The 12,762-nt window shown below is 52.6% G+C and overlaps 1 protein-coding gene across 1 annotated transcript in view; it reads left to right on the top strand.

The window, feature by feature from the left end:
* The window catches only part of LOC144949685 (histidine decarboxylase-like), a 30,423-nt gene extending 21,586 nt beyond the window's left edge, over window positions 1–8,837 (top strand). Inside the window, exons 11-12 of the mRNA XM_078879700.1 lie at window positions 6,477–6,578; window positions 7,426–8,837. Coding sequence (XP_078735826.1) covers window positions 6,477–6,578; window positions 7,426–7,623 — 300 coding nt within the window. The 3' untranslated portion in view covers window positions 7,624–8,837. The remainder of the gene's footprint in view (window positions 1–6,476; window positions 6,579–7,425) is intronic.
* Window positions 8,838–12,762: the final 3,925 nt, after the last annotated feature.

Genomic DNA, 12,762 nt, shown 5'->3' with positions numbered 1-12,762 from the left:
TAGGGAAAATGTTGGAGCTGTCTCGGGATCTAGGGATCCCCATGCCTGTGTGTGGGCATGAGAAGCTAACTTCCCGGACGGCTGCTAAGTGTCTCGATGCGCAATTCAACCTCCGTCGCTGGAAACAAGTGACGGCGTGGACGGGGGGGCCCGTCAAAGAAGGGGATGCGCTGGGGTGGAACCCTGCGCAGGCTGTCTATGTTCCGGATGACCGGGGCCCTCAACAGCTGACGGCCGCCTCCGCTCCATGGACGGGACGCGGCGGGCCGAGACCGCGCGCGGCGCTACCAGAACGGGGCCGTCGGGAGGCAAGGCCTGCGCTTCGGCGCAACGAGGCCGAATGTTTCCGCTGCGGGCGTAGGGGCCAATACGCCAGAGACTGCTGGGCCCGCTTCCCGGCTCCGCCGCAGCAGGAGGCCTCGGCACCGGACAAGTCGGCTAAAGATCCTCCGAAACAGGCATGCCGGCACGCACCAGACACTCGGCAAGGCTTTACACCTCACCCATCACCGTCGTTGCCCCATCCTAACGTTGTGGTTAAAGCATGCCCTTCGATGGGGCCTTGTCGCTCGGTCACGCAGTGGCGCAAGTTGGCACGGAGAGTCGTCGCGGCCGCTAAGGGGTCGTCCACTGTACCGGGGTCTATACAAGGGGTGGACGTACGCATTTTGGTTGACTCCGGCGCGTCTGCGACTATTATTTCGGATGTCATTTTCCATCTGTTGGGCATCCCGCCGGGGGCTGTGCGTCCGGTTTATGGGTCGTGCGTCGCTGCGAACGGGGGTAGCATGGGTATCGTGGGTCAGGTGGATGCTAAGATATCCATTGGGGATGTGTCGGCCTCGGGTGTTGTGTTGATATCGAGATCTTTGGCGGTTCCTTGTTTGTTAGGCACCGATTTTTTTGGCTAAGATGCCCATTTTGATCAAAATCAATGAGAATTGTATTGAACTGCCGGGGGGCCGTCAAATCTCGTTTCTGCCGTCGCCCTGGGGGCGACCTGCTTCGGCCGTACAAGTGCAGGCGCTGTCCGTCGCATCTGTGGACATCCCACCTGGTACACAGATGCTTATACCCTTGCGGTATCGGAAGCCCCTGCCTGATCGGCTAGGAGCAGTAGGGGTCTTGTTGTCACCGTCCGCCACGATAACAACCGGGTTGGCGTTAGTGGGGGCACAGACCATCGTCCGGCCGGATCAATTACCGTTTTTACAGGTGCTTAATGCACGGGGGGAGAAAACGTCCGTGTCCCGGCCGGTACGGTTGTGGCACATGCCACTACGGCGTTTGCGACCCATGATTGTCCGCATAGCCGGGGAGTTGTTGCTGGGGTTTCCGAGCCAAGGAGTTCGGATGATCGTTGGGTTGCTGATTTATGTGACGGAAATTCTTCCCTGTCCATGGAGCAACGTGGTGCGCTGCGTAAATTGTTGTTGACATATTCCGATGTGTTCAGCTCCGATGATTTGGATTTGGGACGCACTTCGTTGCTTTACCATCACATTGAGACGGGCGATGCTGCCCCTATTCGATTAAATTCACATCGGATGAGTCCTGCGGAGCGAGAACACGTACGGGGGGCAGTGGAAGACATGTTGGCTGCGGACATTATATCGCCATCAAACAGCCCATGGGGCGCTCCGGTCGTCTTGGTTAAGAAGAAGGATGGCAAATTGCGATTTTGTGTTGATTTCCGCAAATTGAATAAGATATCGGTGGCAGATGCGTACCCCCTGCCGCGTATGGATGACTCCCTCGACGCATTGTCGGGGGCTAAGTTCTTTTCCACACTGGACTTCTCTTCGGGATTTTGGCAGCTTCCCCTTGACGAGTCCTCACGGGAGAAAACCGCATTCCGTACGCCGCAGGGGTTATTTCAATTCAACTGTCTCCCGATGGGATTGAATGCGGCCCCTGCTACATTTCAAAGATTGATGGAGCTCGTTTTGACGGGGTTGCAGTGGGAGACGTGTCTTATATATTTGGACGATATTATTGTCTTCAGCCGCACATTTGATGAACATTTGACGCGGCTGGAGACAGTGTTCACGAGGATGCGTTCTGCCAAATTGAAATTCAAACCAAAGAAATGTCACCTACTGCAACGGTCCGTCCGCTATTTGGGGCACATTGTGAGTGCTGAAGGAGTGTCCACGGATCCGGAGAAGACGGCGCGCGTCCGGGATTGGCCGACTCCGGCCACCGTGGGGGATATTCTCAGGTTTTTTCGTGACTTTACCGAAAAAACCTGAGAATATGAATCATTGCAGTCACGAAAGCTTCAAATCTAGAACCGTGGGGGATGTTCGGCGGTTTTTGGGATTTGCCTCGTATTACCGAAGATTTGTGCCGGGTTTTGCGACGATTGCGAGGCCCTTGCATCTCCTTACGGGTAAAGGACGGAAGTTTGTTTGGGGACAGCCGGAGGAGGCGGCCTTTCGGAGTCTGCGTGATCTATTGGCCACGGCCCCAACATTGGATTATCCCGATTTCGATCACCCATTCATTCTTGATACGGACGCGAGTGACACAGGTATTGGGGCGGTATTATCACAGTCTAAAGGGGGTGTAGAGCGTGTCGTGGCGTATGGTAGCCGAGTCTTGTCTCCTGCGGAAACCCGCTACTGTGTCACTCGCAGAGAACTATTGGCGGTTGTTTTTTTCCTACGGCAATTTCGACCATACCTCTACGGTCGTTCTTTTATTGTGCGTACGGATCATGCGGCCTTGCAATATGCCCTTAAAATTGACCAGCCATCCGGACAGTTGGCACGTTGGCTGGACACGCTACAGGAATTTTCCTTCCAAATTCAACATCGGAAGGGAGTGCGCCATGCGAACGCTGACGCACTTTCCAGATTACCGCGGCGCGCCCCTTGTAAATGTGAGTCGGGGACGCATAGGTGTTCGCCGATTCCAAACCCCCCTCAGCCGCTTGCGTTGGCCGTCGAGAAGTCGGACACTCCGATGGAACCGGGACCGGCTGACGGGGTTTTGAATCTGCCGCGGTCTGTCTGGATCCGGGAACAGATGATGGATGAGTCGTTGGTGTCCTTGCGGAAGCGGTCTGCTAGGGACAATGGGAGTCCGAGTACGGCTATGGGGCCACAAACCGCTCTCCGAGATGGTCTGCTTATGTGGCGGGAGGGGTTCCAGGAACGTTGGCGCCTGGTGGTACCAACGTCCTTGCGATTCGAGTTGATTAGAACCCTCCATTGTGACACTCTCTTACATTTAGGGGTGCAGAAGACCTTGTTGACGTTGCAACGTCATTATTTTTGGCACGGCATGGCGACAGATGTCGTAGGGCACGTGCGCGCGTGCCCTGCGTGTGCACGACGTAAGCCGCCGAAACATCCTTACGTGCCGCCTCTCCAGTCGATTCAGGTGTCTCGAGTCAATGAATTGGTGGCACTGGACATATTGGGACCTTTTCCACCATCGGCGAGGGGTAATAAATATTTGCTGGTAGGGGTTGAGTACCTCTCCCGTTGGCCGATGGCCTGGCCGTTGCCCGATCAGTCGGCCGCGGCCATTACCGACGCCTTTTTGTTTGGGTATATTATGGATAAGGGGGCGCCTGAGAGACTCCTCACGGACCAGGGCAGGAATTTCTCTTCTAAATTATTGGCGGAAGTGTGCGCGGGCCTTGGGACTAAGAAAGTACGGACATCCCCATACCATCCGCAGACGGATGGTATGGTTGAACGGCTGAACAGGACATTGTCTGCCATGCTTTGCCATACCGTGAGTGAACAACAATCAGATTGGGATCTGCACATCCCCGGGGTGCTTTCGGCGTACAGGATGACGCCTCATGCGGCTACAGGATATTCGCCGTTTTACCTTATGTATGGTCGGGAAAACGTGCCGCCGGTGGATGTGCAATTGGGAACTGGGGTGAAGGGACCTCGTAAATCACTTCCTGAATACATTCAGGACACGGTTCGCCGAGTCACGGAGGCGCGGGAGAATGCCCGCGTGGCTACGGCCAAAGCCCAGGCCCGGAACGAGCGATATGCTCGACGGTCCGAGGGGGAGTGCCCTTGGAAGGTTGGGGACCTAGCCTGGCTTCATTGTCCACAGGTACGTCCGGGAACCTCGCCGAAATTGCACAAACCCTGGCATGGTCCCGTATGCCTCATTGCGGTTCCCAACCCACAGTCAGCACGCGTCCAAATTGGGTCTCGTCGCTGTGTTGTGCATACGTCGCGCTTGAAACCATATGTTGCTCCCTTACATGATGCGTCATCCCCCAATGTTGCCTTGCCGGGGTCTGTTGCTGCTGACTCTCCCCTGCCTGCGTCCATTGATCTTGCTAGAGCGCCTGTCGTACCTGTTCCAGACAGGCCGGCCGTGACATTGCGGGGGACGAGTGGCCCTGCTCGGAGGACGCCTGCCAGGGCTGCGGGACCTTCGAGCCCTGCAGCCCTTCCGACCCAGCTGCGGGCACGGTCACAGGACGAGCCCAAGACTAACTCTTTAGGGACACGGGACGTCGGTGGACTTCCAGCTGCGACAGGGGGATTACCCCCTGTCATTCCTCGACTTTCATCGCGTTCCCGTTCTGCGAGTGGGCCGCCGACCGTCCGGGACGGGCCGGCGACCCGCACACGTTCCAAATCGCTTACGTTTCGTTGATTGTTGCTGTGTTGTTATTTTTTTTTCTTACAGTTGTATTTATTGCATGCTTTTTGTACGTTCGTTGATGTTAATTGCGTTGTTGTTGTTGTTCTTGCTGTTACATTGTATGCTTAGTGTCCTTTAGGGGGGGAAGCTCGGTTCGCCGCATTACGATTTGCTATTGGTCAGCCGAGGTCGGCTGGGATTTTTCTACGGGGGAGGGTGGTGTAATGCGGGCGTAAGCGACCTTCCGGATGTGACGTCACGGGGGGTGGAGTCATGTGACGTGGGTGGAAGGTTCGGGTCCTTAAGCGGGTAAACCGGAAGGGGAAGTCAGTCGGGGTGTGAGCGGAAAAGAGTGAGGCCACGCGGGCGAGTGAGAAGAGGGGGGGGGCACCGACGGCCATCGGGAGCCAACCCCGAAGACAAGAGGAAGCTGCGGAGTGGTGTGCAGCTGCAGAGGAGACAGCCAGAAGGGCTGCGTGTTAGAGGCAGCGGTGTGGCTGCCAGGTGGAGCTGCGGAGAGAGAGAGAGAGACAGCACGAGGCTGTCAGAGCTGCGGAGGGAGACAGCACGAGGCTGTCAGAGCTGCGGAGAGAGAGAGGAGTTGCAGCGAGTACAGCCAAGGGGGCTGTGTGAGAGAAACAGCAGCGGGGCTGCTGTTGTGAATCGGGCCGACATTGGAGTCAGCACCGTGGAGAAGCTACAGAGTAAAGACAGCCGTGTGGGTGTACAGCACGAACCGAATAAAGGACACTGAGCCAGACATCGTGGTCCAGTCGTTTATTACACATGTCTGCAATAACCCCCCGGTCATCCTGTAGGTGACTATTGTAAGTGGCGCACTCTCATTACACTTTGATGTCTAATTAGCATTACGGATATGCGTGATGTGAGGGTTCTGCCTTTGTAGTGAGAGTTTTAAGTTGACGCCAAGGAGAAGGGAGGAGGCGCCTCGGCCCCCCATGTGGAGTGACGTCAACCACTAATTATTATGAATGGGGGGTGGGGGGTGTCCATTTGGAGGATGTCACCTTACAATGATTATTAATGAGGTGGGAGGGTGCTCCATGTGGAGTGATGTCATCTGCTCATGATTATTAATGAGGGGGGCTGGTCGATGTGGCGTGACGTCACGAGCGTTAAGGACAGACATTCCTGTTTGATTATAATATAGGTCTACTTTCATTGACAGCCTTGCATGGATGTCATATTTCTTTAGCAGGAGTAAGTCAGAGTTGTTCACCTGGTTAGACAAAATAAACTGATGAATCCTGTACAAAACCACAGTTGACTTCTCACCAAGTGATTTATGATTTATCGACACCAGATTATGGGCCGAGTTAAACCCCCGACCGGGATTGATTTAGAATCACGACGTTACAATTCGGAGTGCTTTAACTGACTAAATTATAACTCATCAGATTCCAGTTATTCCACTAAACCTCTCCTACACACTTTGACCTGGGTCTGATCACATTGTGTGGGCCCCCCGGCTAAAGCTAAACTATTTTTATTTTACCAGGTAAGGCCCACTGAGCTATAAAGCTCTTTATTAGAAGCTACCTGGTCACAAATGATAGCTCAATGACGTGGCGTATCACGTTGAAATTTATAGCAGCCAACTACTCTAAACGCATGTTTTTACATCTAACACACGAACATCGAAGCGTGGGGCCCCTTAAGACACGGGGCCCAGAGCGGTCGCCCCGATTCGTTGTACCCTAGCGACGGCTCTGCTGGGAAACTTGAGAAAGAGTTCATTTTCTTCCTAAAACTGCAGCCATGAGCCACCATAGACCATACTTTAGTGACAATGTGTGGAAGGTAAATCGTGTTGTCATGTGTTACAGGGCGTTGAGCTTGCCAGGTATTTTGAAAGACTCGTCATAGATGACCCCCGGTTTGAGATTCCAGTGAAGAGAAACCTGGGACTTGTCGTGTTTCGCCTCCAGGTGAGTTGCAACAGCCATGCTTTTCTCATTCATCTTGGAGTATTTAAGGTGTTGGCCCCTCCAAATGCAGTGGGACAATGTTGGTATGAGCACTGGGTGCAGTTGCACCTCCTGCACACTTGTTACAGCATTGGCTGTTTGGGGGCTACCTGGTGTGTGAGTGCCTGTTATCAGCCTTAAAGTCTTCTTATTCAGAGATACACTATCAAACCTAAGCTTGAAATTGTAAAGTATCAATGAGATGGCTGGGTGGCTGAGGGGGCTGACACGGTTAAGAGCACTGGCTGAGCCAGTACCACTGAAATCCTGGGTCCGAATATTACAAAAGACACCAACGACTATAGCAGCTTCTCCGGTATAGCAAGTTGAGCCTGGTCACAAAAGACTGCACAAATAACATAATAACTTATTGAAAGTGGTTTCCACTAAACCATATTTCTAGCCGAGGATTGCGCATTTTTGGTTGAATGCAATGAACAATTCCATAGTGGGCCATGTAAGAAGGTGCATCCCACCCAATGAGGATAATGGGTAATTATAGAGACCTCAGAGGTAGTCTTGTGAAATCACCTTCTGGGTATCAATCCTTGAGTAAGGAGTGATGTACTCTGTACGAGTGTCCTAATTGAAATATATCTGCATCTTTGGCAAATCATGATAAGCACAGTTATAATATACAGTTAAGAGAAAAGATCAAAGCTCCATCTTGAAGAATTTTATTATCTCTCGACAAGGCTATCTGTAATGCCTGAAAGTGTAAGAACGTTTTTAGGGCCCACATTATCACAGCTCTTTCAGTCGCTACACATTTTTTAATCTCTTCACTTTGAGGCTGTTCTCGTCGCAGGGCCCTAACGAGATGACGGAGAAGCTACTCAAGAAGCTCAATGCATCGGGGCAGCTATTCGTGGTGTCAGCCATGGCTAGAGAAAAGTTCGTCATCCGCTTCACCATCACGTCCCAGTTCACCACAGAGGCAGACCTGCTACAGGATTGGAGCCTCGTGTCACAGGCCGTCTCGAGCCTCCTGCAGGATTCGGTGTAGAAGGGTGATGAAAGCGCTGAGGGTAAATCTTTTTAGATTTGGGAACTGGATTTGAGGGAAAAGGTGGATCGGGAGTCTGTACCAGATTAATGGAGTCAGGATCAGGGCCTCTGGAGACCTTGACACTGAAGGCAGATGTCCATGGTATATAATTGTGCTGGACCCAGTGATAGCTTTCCGTAGTTTTGCCGTGGGAAATTGTCTTATGAAGGAAAAACATGGGACACCAAGGATAAATGTAGAACCAGATGGAGACGACGATTTTACTTAAGGCTGCTTGCCGTTTATTTACTCATGCACACTCTGATCACTGTACACTCACTGCTACCTTACACTTTCTGCACTCGACGCTTACACCCGTTATGGCGCACGTCAGGACTCTGTCCTTTACGCGGACATCCCTTCATTTATCTACGCCCCGGTATGGCTCCCCTTTGTCTACCCACTCGTCTGCCCCAGACAAGGGATCATCCAACACCGCCCGGCGACGAGGTGAGACCTCTACATATCAAGCCCTCTTTGGCTGGAATGTCGTCCATGCAGGCTCTTGTTCCTCTCTCTCCCAACTACGACGACCCAGAGCTCACGCACACTCCTGCTTATATATCCCTCGTCATTCTGAGTCTGCACGTGCTCCCACTTAAGCTGCCGTCTACACGGTATCACATGCCCCTACTTAAGCTGCAGTCTCCATAGCGCCCCTTGCACTCGTTAATCCTTATCATTACCCCCATCTCCCATCTCCACAGCGCCTACCCCGTGCTCCCACGCGCACACCTGTTCGCTCCAATTGCCCCCACTGACAAGAGAGTCTTACACAAGGTTGCATCATGCATGCCCTTGCACGACCTTCCCACAAACTCACACTTTCCTGCGCTTGCCCCTCGTGGTACTCCTCTACAAAAGTAATCCAATTTGTTTAAATATGGTTGGCTGCTAGTCGTGTCCTTTAGGAGACACCCAAATTTTAGGGCTGTACCAATGGAAGGCAACTCCATTTATAAAGTCAACACTTTAATTTCTTGCATTAAGTCCTAGTACTTCAATGTTATATACTGCATATATATTTAAAATATATTTATCTGATTAATCACTTGTTGAAATAATAGATCGGTCCACAATAAAGAAATCACATTCATTTTATGAAGTTAGGAATGAATACAACTAAAAGGTCTGTCGTGCAAATTGGGATTTCCAATGTTTTCATGCTGTCTGCATTGTAGAATGACTATTTTGTTATATTATGATGACCTGTTATGTACTGTAGTTTGATGTTAACAGACATTGTTAACGATAAAAGCCATTGATGTCCTCTGAGTTGTCCATAAAGCTACAATCCGTCCTGAAACATGCTCCATTTCCAATTAGCATCTTCGCTCGTTCGGGCTGGGCGTCTGCAGGAGCACGTGCGCAGGGTGAGGGCCTCGTGTGACACTCGCTGGCATTCCCGAAAGTGGAAACACCTCACCGCACTCATTCATTCATAAAAAAAATTCCAGGGAGAAAGCAGAGCAGATCTAATGAGTTGTTGAATGCTCTAAATATTAGCTTGGAACACCATACACTGACCATTTAAAAAATCCCCTGCAAACGTTATGCGGGTGTGGTGGGGAAAATGCATCTTTGGCAGCTTGAGAAGGCCTCTTTCAAAGCATTACTAACAAGTATAACCGGTAAAAACAAAGTTTTTCACTATACCTGTAAATCCTTTATATGCGTGGCGGCTAGAGTCCTCTCGTCCTCTGGCTTGAGATGGCTGCCACCTATGGGCCAGATGATTGCATTGCACCATTAAGCAATTGGTAATTAAATATAATATTTTTGTCCTAAAAAGTGTAAAATTTTGGAAAAAAATGTTCACGAACATTAATTGTCACGCACAACGAGTCTGTGTGGAAATGTCAGCTCGATTGGATTACGGAAAGTGGGTTAAAAAACGACCGAAAGATGTGCACGGTCGTAAGCAAGCAAGCGAACTTAATATAAAGGATTTAAAAAGACATGTCCACTCACTGGCGAAGCCAGTGGGTGAGGTGGCACGTGTCCCCTCCCCCCCAATTATTCGATCGAAATCCGTAATTTCGATCTGATTAGGGTTTATCTTCATAGTATGTGGTTGTGCCTGCAGCGTCCCCGAACAACCACAGCGTGCAGCGGCCCCAACAACCACAGCCTGCGGCACCCCCCAACAACCACAGTGTGCGGCGGCTCCCAAAAACCACAGCCTGCGGCGTCCCCGAACAACCACAGCGTGCGGTGGCCCCCAACAACCACAGCCTGCAGCGCACCTCAACAACCACAGCCTGCAGCGCACCCCAACAACCACAGCCTGCAGTGCACCCCAACAACCACAGCCTGCAGCGCACCCCAACAACCACAGCCTGCAGCGCACCCCAACAACCACAGTGTGCGGCGCCCCCCAACAACCACAGCCTGCAGCGGCCCCCAACAGACTGGTCAAGTAAATCCTTACGATCCACTTGCACAGCGTGCGGTGGGCCTTCATCCATCAGTGGATTTAAGCACTAAAAAAAACTCATACTAATGTAATGGACAGCACGGCTCTCCCTCAGGGCAGCAGTGGACAGAGCACGGCTCTCCCTCAGGGCAGCAGTGGAGAGAGCGCGTCTGTCTCCCTCACGGCAGCAGTGGAGAGAGCGTGGCTCTCCCTCGAGCCAGCAGTGGAGAGCACGGGGGTCCCTCAGGGCAGCAGTGGACGGAGCATGGCTCTGCCTCACTCTCACTCACCCGTCTCCTCTGAGGTGCATGCGATTGTGAGCTGTGTGAGTGAGCCGTGTGTGAGTGGATCGACCGTCAGGTTTCCGTGGCTGCTTCTCGCGCCTCCGAGGTGCGGGGTGCACCACAACACGAAGTGGGCAGCTCGCGGTCACGTGACGCACTTCAACCAATCCGGGGGCGCGCGGTCACGTGACGCACTTCAACCAATCCGTGTCGCGTTAATCAGTCACAGAATGACAGAAGGACAGATCTGGGCTATTACTGGTAGGAACGAAGTGGACCAGACCACCAATAGATTAATGTGTCCGTCCGTCCGTCCGTGTAGCAACATCGCCCCCTACTGCAAACACTTAGCATGACCCTACAAAAACCGAGACCTAGGCCTGAAACTCTCCCTTCGTATCGTATCCCCGCGTGTGTGAAAGCGAGTTAATGTTTAACAATGTTACATTCCCTGATGTTTTTAAATAGAAACATTTACATTTAAAGCTTTTACATAAATAATTAAAACATTTATATTAACAATTAACTCACGGCGGCCTAAGGCCTACAGTTAGGCCTAAAGCCTAGACCTAGGCCTCAAGCTCTCCCTTCGTATAGTTAAATTTAAAGCTTTTACATTAAAAACAACTCCCTACCCCCCCCCTCGTCGGCGGCTCTCCAGCCGAGCCAGGCCTGGGAATCTCTCCCCCGCTCGGGGTGTATTGGGCGGGGCTACAGCGGCAGGGGGCGGGGCTACGCGGGGCTGGGCGGGGCAACGGCGGCAGGGGCCGTGGGCACGAGGTGGAGGGCGGGGCTACGCGGGGTTGGGGCGGGGTTACGGCGGTAAGGGGCGGGGCAACGAGCTGGGGGCGGGGACACCGAGATGGGGCGGGGCCACGGGTGGCCGGGGCGGGGTTACGCGGGTGGAGGGCGGGGCCACGGGGCATCCACTTATTGGCGGCCATTTTTTGCCATTTCATTTTATTATAGCCATTCAATTGTTCGGTCCTACCAGCCCACCCCACAGGGTCCTGTTATACTGGTAGGAACGAAGTGGACCAGACCACCAATAGATTAATGTGTCCGTCCGTCCGTCTGTCTGACAAGATGGCCGCCCGCTCCCCCTGCGATCTGTGAACTAAACAAGATGGCTGTCGCTTCCGGCGCCTCACGGCGAAACTTTAAACTTCGCTTCAAATTTACTTTACTGAAACGCAGCACGTTTTTTTTTTTAACACAGAGACAAGATACATTTATATTAACACAGACACGAAATACATTTAATCGCCTTATTTGCGAGGCCTACTGCAGAAAAGGCATCGCGAGGCCTACTGCAGAGAAGGCTTCGCGAGGCCTACTGCAGGGAAGGCTTCGCGAGGCCTACTGCAGAGAAGGCTTTGCGAGGCCTAGTGCAGAAGGCTTCACTAGGTCTACTGCAGAGAAGGCTTTGCGAGGCCTACTGCAGAAAAGGCATCGCGAGGCCTACTGCAGAGAAGGCTTCGCGAGGCCTACTGCAGAGAAGGCTTCGCGAGGCCTAGTGCAGAAGGCTTCGCGAGGCCTACTGCAGAAGGCTTCGCGAGGCCTACTGCAGGAGGCTTCGCAAGGCCTAGTGCAGCAGGCTTCGCGAGGCCTAGTGCGGCAGGCTTCGCGAGGCCTAGTGCAGGAGGCTTCGTGAGGCCTAGTGCAGAAGGTGGTGGTGGGGGGTGGTGGGGTGGTGGCGGTGGGGTTGAATGGTGGTGGGGGGTGGTGGGGGGGTGGTGAGGGCTGGTGGGAGGGGTGGTGTTGAGGGTGGTGTTGGGGGGTGTTGGGGGGGGGCCACCCACGATCACCACGATCACCACACGCCGCCCTCACCACTTAAGCAGGGCGCGTTGCTAAGGGGCGGGGTAGAGGGCGGGGACTCGGAGCCTCTGGCGCGCATCGCTCCTCCCGGAAGGGGAGCACCCCACGGGCCAATCAGCACGGTGCTCAGAGCTATTGATGGGCACCGGGATACAATCGCAATTATCTCACCAGATATTTATTGGAGCTATTCCCAGGACTCAACAAATTGATCGTTTGGAAATGAAAGACTACGAGTCTTTAAATCTCACAGCGTTTCTTGTCAAAACAAACACTTTTAATTAACGTTACACTAGAATACAGTATTTTTTTCTTTAACTCCTCTATACCCGGTCGATATCCCTGTACCGGTACTAAGCATTATTCCTACCAGCCCACCCCGCAGGGTCCTGTTATATGTGTACTAGCGGTTAGTACCCGGTGTTGCCCGGGCGAAAAAGGCAGACACATGTAGTTACACACGCAAATCCATTGATACACACACATAGAGTTACACGCACAAATGGACTCACACATACATACATAGACTGAACAACAACAACCGCCATTCGCCACTAAGTGGCGGTGACGTCACAA

This window comes from Lampetra fluviatilis, chromosome 3, assembly GCF_964198595.1.
Source record: "Lampetra fluviatilis chromosome 3, kcLamFluv1.1, whole genome shotgun sequence".
In the NCBI taxonomy this organism is placed as follows: domain Eukaryota; kingdom Metazoa; phylum Chordata; class Hyperoartia; order Petromyzontiformes; family Petromyzontidae; genus Lampetra; species Lampetra fluviatilis.
This window is presented reverse-complemented; position numbering and strand designations above follow the sequence as displayed.